Below are 9750 nucleotides of genomic sequence, written 5' to 3'. Positions count from 1 at the left end.
TCGCCTCTTCTGCACCGCCGCTGAGCGCTGGGAGGAAGTGGGTTAAAGGGTGAAACGAAGCAGAAGGGAAGGGGGAGCCTACGTTGGGAAAAGAGCAGGGCCGTGAGAGTGTGCAAGAGGTTCGGTTATTCAGGACCACCACAGGCCTGGTTGTTGGAGGGCGGCATAGGCACCCCAGGGGCTGGTAGCAACGAACTCTTCACCAAAACCGACCTGTGATGCAAAGCAGTGGGAATTGGGTTTGTTTCCTCTAGGAGGAGGAAGGCAAGGAAAGGATGGATTAACAGTTCTTAGTTTGTCTGAAAGAGGACAATAGTGGTTTTCTGTAGCTGTCGTGGGAAGGATGTGAAGAAATTGCCTGAACTTGAAGTGATGGTGACTTTCTGCTTGAAAAGGCTTTTTTAATGGTAGGGTGTCGAATAGGTGCAGCTTTTTAAGGATGGGTGCATAGGTTCTTGTTTGGGGTAATCAAAGTCAGAGGCTGCTCTCTCTTTCAGGCACTGAGCTATACCACCATATCTCCTTAATCGCAGAGCTGCAAGACACTATCTTTAGGCATTCAAGCACAGGCAGAGTCCCAGGTGAAATGATACTTGCTTTTTTAGGAGCTCAACCGTGTTGCATTTGGGTTAGATGGTGTACACATCCTTTGCTTTTCACAGCATAAAGCTCTGTCCACCTCAAGTGTCTCAGAAGCTTCTCTGCAGCTGGTGATCCCTGGGACTCAGCCTTGTTGGCCCTTTTTTAACCACTGCTTGTGGTACAACTTGTTTTGGTCATATTTGAGTGCAAGGATTTTGACTGGAGAATCTACTGAGGTCTGTTTAGTCTAATATCTCTGCCTTTTCAGAAGGTTATACTGTTAACAGGCAGGTCCTGGTAGGAGTGGCAGTTAATCCTCAGGCCTAAACTAGGTGCTGTGAAAATGCAGAACAGAAAGATATTTATCGTCTTAATCAACTTCTGGTTTTAAGGTGAGCAACAGCTGGTAAATATGAAGAAACTGAATGAGTCCCAAGGAACAGCAGTGCTCAGTAAGATAGCTGGTAACTTCTAAAGACATTTATTTTATAGGCACCATTGCTACATGGAACTTGAGAAGGGGATTTGAAGAAAGGTGATGATACAGCTTGCCGGTGCTTTGTGCTACCGTTGCTGTATTATAATGTGGTTTTGTAGGTGTCATGTAGGCATGATGTATTTTTTGCATATGTATTTGCAAACTTGTATTCCTATTATTGCAAGAAGTCTTTATTTACTTAGTAACTTGCTGAGTATTTGTTTCAGGTATAACTTGGGTGCTGGTGTACCGCACAGACAAATACAAGAGATTAAAGGCTGAAGTGGAAAAACAGAGCAAGAAATGTAAGTACTCTTCAGACACTAGAGAACGTATTGTTGCTCCTGTTACATTCTGCTTTAGCAGATGTCAGGTTGAATAGTCTGTGCTCTGAGAAATACCTGTTGCTTTTTCTGCTGAGTGACAGAACTTTCTTTAGCTTGGTTTTCATAGCAGCCTAATTTTACAAGTTGCACAAATCTGTACTGAGGGGACTTATTTCTGTACTTAATTCTTGTCTTTTGCTGGAGGCAGGGTTAGTGTGAAGACCTGTGGTATTGTCTGAATTGCCCCTCCTCTTAATGGAGGATAGAAGAGAGTAAGAGATCAGTACTGGCATCTTCTTTTCTGAACATGAGTAGCCAGTGTTTGTATATGAAGGTTCCTTTAGAAGCTTGAAATCAGCTCAGAGATGCAGTTTCTGCTTTTCAAGAGCAGTCGAGAATTTGAGAACCAGGGTTGAATAATGAATACCGTGAGAGGAAGGCATTGTATGTAAAGATTGGAAGTGGTGATTAATGGTGGAGAATGAGTAAAGACAAAGCCATGTTAGAAAGGTTTGGGCTATCAGCTGATATAAAAATAAGTTATTATAGTGTGAACTGGAAACAAATAAAAGTCTCAGGCTGCTTCTATAGAGAAGATATCTGAGAGGCCACAGAGGGGTTGAACAAAGAAGGCAGGAAGGGGCAAAAGAAGCTGAGGGTGCACAGTCAGAAGATATGCATCAGATATTAAGAGTAAAGGTAAACAGGAGGGTCTGAGCATGGAGTGTTTCAATGGACCTGCTTGTTTCAGAAGCCAAAGAGCAGAGAAGAAATTCAGCACCTACACAAGTTGCAGCACACAACAACTGTGGTCAAACGTGGGCTGGTTTTACCTTAAAAATATTTCACCATGGTTGCTGCTCTCAGTGCATGAGGGAACAATATCATCAAAGCATGCTTTTTCCAGTCTAGCTTATTCTAGCCTTCCCCTGGGCAAAATAAACCAAAGTACTGAAATATAGTCATGCTTGTGTCATAGCTCCTAAATTAGGGCCTTTTGTCATCACAGCAATCTTGGATGGGGTTTGCATCTCTGCCTGTCTCACTTTATTCTCACTTGGCTGACAAAAATGTGTAGGGTAGAATTGCACCCAGAAGAGCAAGTTAGAGAAGTAATTGAAATCCAGCTGAAAACTTTGAGTTAATGTCTTCGTGTGTTTGTGCTGTGGAACTCCAGAAGCTGTTTGCAGGGCTTGCTCTATAGGGCTTGATGATTGCTGTAAGAGTTTAATGCTCTTTGTTTTTATAGCTCTCCTGGTATCTAGGCTATAATCTGTGAAGGGAAAGATGTGAGATTCATGCATCTCAATTAGTTTCTAACATCCTTGTTTGATTTCCCTACCCCCAATAATAAATAAATTTAAAAAAAAAAAAAAGCAAAACTGAATAAAGAGTCACTAAAAATGCATAGTTTGGTTTTTTTGGTGGTTTGGTCTGTCCCGTCCCCGTCCCCCCCGCCCCGCTAGGGGCAGCTGGCTGACCTGGTTGCTTACAGGCAATGTGCAAAGTAGACTACTTGAGCCACACCTTTCAACTGTTATCTAACACATCTGAAACAGGAAAAAACACATTTGAGATCTTTAAGCTCTCCCATGAGAGTCCCAGCAGTCCTTAGGATTTGCGAAAACAAACGGGCCAAGTAGTGTGTTCGAGCAGAGGTTATTAGTTGCGATTCTTAGTTTCATCTCTTCCTGTCCCCTTGCTTCTATTTAAAGTCACAGCATTGTCTGAAACTGCTGCAGAGATCATAGTAAGCGTTCTGGGGTAAATGCAGTAAATTTGCAAGGCTGAAGGCTACCTCTAGAATTGCTGCTGTCTTGTGTATGTTCCCTGGGACAGGCTCATGAGACTGCCTGACGATTACTTGTTCTGCTTGAACCATAAGGGAATTAGGGCTGTAGAATTCCTCGGGGTTATCTAAAGTGAAGCTGTGGTGTAGAGGAGCCCTTTCATTAGGGCTGAGAATAGGTAGGCCTGAAAAGAGTCAGTGTTCTCCAGCTGGGTTTAGAGTTGGAGGACATGAGTTTATGTGGACTAGGGTTGGGACAGACTGATCAGGATTCCACAGGTGGATCTGGAACAAGGAAGGTTATGGAGAGAGTATTCTGTGAGCACTGGGTGTGCTGTGTCATCTGGCACCTCTCTCCAGCATTGTCTCTGAGCAGACCTCCCTGTTTTTTCCCCCTTGTGCTAGTCTGCCCATCAGAGATATGCTTGTTCTTTGGAAAAAACAACTGTTTTTACCATGGAAGAGGTGATTTTAGGTATCTTGTCTGGGCTACTGTTGTGACTGACTCAGGCATTTCTGAAAGCAGCACTGCACATCCTTGTGTGACTTGGAAGGCTGGCTGTCTTTATTTTACCTGTGCTTAGAAATAAACTCTAGCAGGCCTGTGCTGAGCTAGTACTCCTTATGGGAGAAGAGTCCTAGTGCTGAGGTCTCTAAGCTGATTCTGTGAGCTAACAAGGAGCCAGGTCTATTTGGTAGAATAGATATGGGACAGATAAACAGAGTAAAAAGGGGATGCTATCTATTGCTAGACCATAGTCATGCTTTATCATCCTCACATCTTGTAGTACTCTTGTAATAGCACTTAAATGAAAATGTCTCTTACTTCCTGCAAAAGCTCTTGCTGTAAGCAGAGCATTTGCAGATGAGCAGCCCATTTACTGTGTTGTACGTTCACTATTCTGGCTTTATGTTAGGCTTTTTTGCTGCACCGGTCGTCACTTGCTGATGGTTTGTGAGTGTCCGATTTATGATTTTAGTAACTTTGAGCTTAGGCTTCTGCTTTAAAATATCGGAAATGCTTCAGTACTAATTAATCGAAGAATGGAGAGACTGAGTCCAACTACTTGGACAGCATTTACCCTGAGAATGCCTTCTTGTGAAGAAGGGATGTATGAGAACACAGTCTTTCCTGTATTCTGCTTCCCACTGCAGATAATTGGGAACAGAGCTTGCCACAAAGCTCTTTTCATTAGACTTGCTGAATCAAAAGTACTGTCTAGTACTAATGACAAATCAGCAAGGGTCATTTGAGCCAAAAGTGTCTCCAGGCTGCTCAGTTAACAATGTAGTGGGCTCTTGACAGAGTTCAAAATTATCCCTTTAAATATTCTGATATCTCATCCAGCGCTTTGAAATGTTGTTATTAAGTGTTTGGTAGGGTCAGCCTTGAATGTTTATAAATTGTTGATGATGAGTATGATTTTAGTCATACCCACCTTTGTTTTGTGCCCCTGTTCTCTAAAGGAATAAAATACTTTTTTTTGGTGTGTGGAAAAGGAGTGGTGATATCCCTACACAGAAATGACAATGTATCTTTCTTTTCACATGGCAGTGGAAAAGAAGAAGGAAACAATAACTGAATCAGCAGGCCGACAGCAGAAAAAGAAAATAGGTAAGACTGGGAGAGGAGTACGGTGCCCCAAGAGTAGGGGAAAGTTGAGAAACTCATGGAAGTGATTATCCTTTCCTTCCTTTCAAAACTATTTATTTAAAGTGGTATGAAAGCTAGTTCTTGGCCTGATGACTGGAACATGAACACTTTCACCTTACTCTTTCAAGACAGGAGACATCTAGCCTTCTGATGGTGTTAGTCAAATGTGAAGAAGGGCAACATCACTGAGAGGAGCAGCATTTCTTGCTCAGCTGGTTGCCTTTCTCTCCAATTTGAGTCTTTATATCCATGATTATTACTAACTTCTGTTGTCAAAGCTCTTTGCTGCAGTGCACTGTGAGCTTGCAATAGCTACATGACTATATGAATGTGATTTTTGGATCTTTATTTTTTTTTCTCATTTGAACACTTCACAGCTGAAGGTGTTTGCATGATGATTGCAACTACACTAGATATATTGCCAGTTTGATAAATTAATTTTGCTCTATTTTAGGTAGTGATATATTTTTCCTTTTTTTTGTTTGTTTGTTTATTTGGGGTTTTTTTTGTTTGTTTGGTGGTTTGGTTTTTTTTTTTTCCCAATTGTAAGTAAATTTAAGTCTTTTTAGGTTAAGGTAACTAAGTACTGAACTACATAATAACAACATAGTAGATGTTTAGTGGCTGTGAGCTTTAGAAAGTTCTGTTATCTACAGGACTGTAACGCAAAACGTGCAGCAAAGCTCAGTTAAGTTATTACGGAAATTGTTGCAGGAACGCTTCTGAGAGCTCCTGGGAGTTGGTTTCCTCATTCCTCTGTAACTCCAGGTAGCTGGATTAGTCATTTGAACTGTACAAAGCTTGGGAATAATTATAAACATATCTTCAAACAGTTTTTCCAAGGTATAAAACCTGTTATCTTTACACTCCTGAAGGGACAGGAGCCAAAATTCTTCCTCTTCTGCATTTTCAGTTCTTAATCTTGAATAATCTCTGCATGAGATGAGTACCACTTGGTGGATATGGCAACTTTACAATGTTCTATGCTTTTCTTAGCTATGGTCACTTTTGAATGTGTGGCAATGACTTCTTTCGCAGGGCACCATCAAAGCTCTGTTCCTAGCAAAGAATATTTTACTTGTGCTTGGACTAAACTAATAAACAGAATCTGAGGAATTCAGATACTCCACCAATTTTTTTTTTCTACACTGAAATAATCTTGTTTTGCAAATGAAAAACAAAGCACAAAAGGACTAACAACAGAACTTAGGAAATGATCACTGATTCTGCTTGCTGTGATGGTGCTGGGCAAGCCTGAGATACTGAGGCTGATTTCCCCCACCCTACCCCCAAGTGCTGTATAACTTCAGTGTCTCGCTTGTTTTCAGGCAGAGCTGAGTTCTTAGTGTTTCTGAAAAATAAGGCACTAAATGTCAAGCTGGACATCCAGAAAATGACTCTTACAGCTGTTAAGTGGTTTGGAAATCTCTTGATCCCAGTAAATTACTAGATGTCAAATCGTCCTGCAAGATGTTGTAACAGCAAATTTACTTGTGCTGGAGTTCACTTGAATTTTACCATTCTAGGTGAAAAAAAAGAAAAAAAAAAAAAGGGGCTGAGGCTTTACAGCTAAGTCACAGCCATGTACAGGCCTACCTCACTTGCCATCTGTTCTGTGCACAGAATATGGCAGGAGGTGTGTGTATGATATTACTTGGTTACGTAAGGGATGAATCATGCATATGGACAAGGAGGTAGGGTGAAAATTGCATGGGAAGGCTTAATTTGGTGTTCCCTACTTATCGAACTTTTTATTTGAAGTGTAAAATGAACCAACTTCGGTCATGTTGTGCCCAAATCACCTTTCACACTGCTGGACCAGGACACCTTTAACATCATGGTGCAGCCTTCTGGCATTTCAGCTGAAGGTGTATTTATTAGCTTAAACTTTGCTACTGCTTTCTGCATCCATGTGCAGAAGAAAGGACAGTGACATTCCAGGAGTCCACGAGTGCTGGGTAGACAGCAAAACAAAAACAAATAAGCAAAATCCACCACCACCACCTCCACCACCCCCCCCAAAAAAAAAAGCTGACAAATAAGATTATTGCTGAATCCCTGTGTTGTCATTGTTTGAGTTCCATTGAGCAGGATAACAAGGCTTTGAACTCCAGGGTGCTGCTTGTTGACCCACTCTTCTTTCTTTGTGCCTCTACCCAGCTCTATAGCAAAGTACTTAAAGACTGCTTATGTATGACTTGGGCAGGATGGTGGTAAGGTGGTAGGACACCTGGAGCCTATTTGTTTAGGACTTGTAGAAATGGGTGAAAACCACATCAGGTATATTGGGAGACCATGGCTGTATTCTTTATCCCTATGTAAACTTTGACCCATCTAAATAGATGGTTAGGGGGGGGGGGGGGCGGAATACAAGTATTGTTGCCAAAAGTGATTCCTAAAGAGCTGGCCTGCGATTGCTGAAATGTCCCAGAACAAAACTCTCTACCTGGATCAGGAAGCAGGTGTCTGGAAAGTTCTTGGGAGAGTGGATGGTATGTAGTTGGGAGCAATTGAAAATAGTAATGAGGATTCTAAGAAATTGAGTAGGGTCATTTTCATAATGCTTACTGGCCATCCATGTATTTAGCAGGGGCTTAAAAGGTAACTGGACTTCTGTGCTGTGGCTCTCTTTGTCCTGTGGATCCCTGTTGAAGTTGCAGTACCACTTGCATGCTGGATAGCCCTTGACAGTCCTTCTGTATACCCTCTCTCTTTGCTCACACCATTCTTCGTTGTCCATATGCCTACTTCAGCTAGGTATTGCTTCTAAGCCCTGGCTGCCCCTCTAGATCCTCAGTTTGAGAGGAACACAGGGGACAGGGGATGATGGGAACATGGGACAAAAAAGGTGACAGATGGTAAATAATGTGCAAAGCCAGAGCAGCCCTCCACCAAGGGGCATGGAAGATGCCCTCTCAGAAAATTGGGCATCTTTGAAGTTCTGGTGACTTAAGGACAGACTAAATTTCCAAAGTAGTGTTTCAAAGTAAAACAAAGTAATACACACATTACTGAAATTCATGTAGAAAGTTATCTTTTTGGATAATCTTCTAGGTGTGATAAGGGTTGAAAATTTATTACTAAGACCAGGAGGATATTTGCATAGCTGAGGCGTGGTTCCCAGCTCTGTGTATGGTTTCCAAAGTAAAGTCCTTACTTTATATAATGTATTTATAATGGTGAGCCCAGCATGCAGTAAATTGAGACTGATCCTTTTCAGAAATGTGATATAGAGGCATTGTCTCTGTTTTCTGGCAACATTGTTCAGGCTGCTGTGTTGGTTGAGTTAGCAAATTTGACATACGGTGCATTTCTTTCAAAAGTGCTGAATGTGTGATTCTAGCCACCGCCTCCTCTTTTTGTGGCTGCTTTGCTGCATGTGTATGTGGTGGAGAAGCAGTTGGCTGTATACAATTCTTCACTTCTACTGTCTGGCACAGAAAGCTGGAGTTGGTTTTGGAAGTGTTTGTTTGGAGAGCCAGAAAGGTTAAGTCTTCCTGGAAATGAAAACACTGTTTTCTAAGTTGGTAAAATTGATTTTCTTTTTCCAGAAAGACAAGAAGAAAAACTGAAGAATAACAACAGGGACTTGTCAATGGTAAGATAATTAAAGCAAGTTCTTAACTGCTGAAGATTTCAGTGAGCTTTCTAACAGAAAGACTTTATGCAGTTGGCAGGCATAGCAGCTTGTCCTCCTGAGAAGTTCTTCTGGATTGTTTTCTAATAGCTGCAGATTTTAGTGTGAGCCACAAAGCTCTCCAGAAGTTACTTCTTCATCTCATGCCCAACCTTAGCTATGTTCACTTTTAAAAGTCTTCATGATGTTTTCAAAGTAGAATTAATTTGACTTCCTCTTTTAAGTTCTGTCTTGATAATGATCCCCTGCTGCTTGGCTGTATAGGCTTAAGGAAAAAAAACAGCCTGTGGAAGGGTACAGGACAATTCTTGAGCACTATCTCCCCCCCCCGCCGCCCCCCGAAGCAGCTCTTCACATCAGTGGTCTGCTGTGGCTGCATTTGTACCCAGCTGTTGACCAAACTTCTCCTGGGAGCTCTCCAGTCACTTTTACAGTCACTCTGGCCTTCTGGTCATATGTTTTCCTTCTGTATTCCAGTGATGCTGTGCAAAGCCTATTCTTAAGTGTGTGAGCTCATAATCCCTCAGAGTGGGCCTGTTTTGATTATTTCTGATCTTTCTGCTTGCAGGTTCGGATGAAATCCATGTTTGCCATTGGCTTCTGCTTCACTGCCTTGATGGGAATGTTTAATTCCATGTAAGTATCAACTTTCTGAATTTTTCCTCAATTTTCTGAATTTTCTTTCAATTTCTCTGCCTTCCCTCTATCACCTGAAGTGTTACACTGATAGAGTCCATCCAAGAACCATAACTAATCTGTATAAAATGGATCAGTATCTCATATGAAAATGCAGTTCTTTTGTCACCCACACACACGTTCTGCTCAACAGGGAACACTGTGTCAAACTGAACAAATTGCATTAGATCTAGACACAAGTCTTAACGTCCTTTCTGTGTGGGAACGTTTCTTTGGTAAATGTCAGGTAAGCAGCTACAGGCATCAGCTTCTTCAGCTTTGCTGTAATAGTGTGACCAAAGAATGCTATTTGCAAGCAAAACTGGGTCAGCTCCCTTGCACTTAGAAATCAGTTGTAACTGCAGAATTCATTGTTGCCCTACTTAAGGTGATCATTCTACTAACAGGTCCAGGCATGGCCTCTAACCTTCCTTTGCTTTAAAAATGACCTGGTGTGGGTCTAGTTAAAAAAAACAAAAACAAAACAAACAAAAAACCCCAAACCAACCAAACTAAACAAAAAAAACCCCCAAAAACCAAAAAAATCCCCAAGAAACAAAACCCAGAAAGCAACAACAACAACAAAAAACTCCAAAAACAAAACCGGGG

At 41.6% G+C, this 9750-nt stretch overlaps 1 protein-coding gene across 1 annotated transcript in view; it reads left to right on the top strand.

Moving 5' to 3' along the window:
* Positions 1 to 1275: 1275 nt before the first annotated feature.
* Positions 1276 to 9750, top strand: part of TMCO1 (transmembrane and coiled-coil domains 1) — a gene marked incomplete at its 5' end in the record, with an annotated part of 17469 nt that continues 8994 nt past the window's right edge. The window contains 4 exons of the mRNA XM_010010281.1: positions 1276 to 1365; positions 4731 to 4790; positions 8381 to 8427; positions 9035 to 9102. Coding sequence (XP_010008583.1) covers positions 1276 to 1365; positions 4731 to 4790; positions 8381 to 8427; positions 9035 to 9102 — 265 coding nt within the window. The remainder of the gene's footprint in view (positions 1366 to 4730; positions 4791 to 8380; positions 8428 to 9034; positions 9103 to 9750) is intronic.

The sequence above is a fragment of the Nestor notabilis genome, unplaced genomic scaffold (assembly GCF_000696875.1).
Source record: "Nestor notabilis isolate BGI_N333 unplaced genomic scaffold, ASM69687v1 scaffold6302, whole genome shotgun sequence".
Lineage (NCBI taxonomy): Eukaryota > Metazoa > Chordata > Aves > Psittaciformes > Psittacidae > Nestor > Nestor notabilis.
Note: the sequence above shows the minus strand (reverse complement) of the source record. Positions and strands in the feature narration are given on the sequence as shown.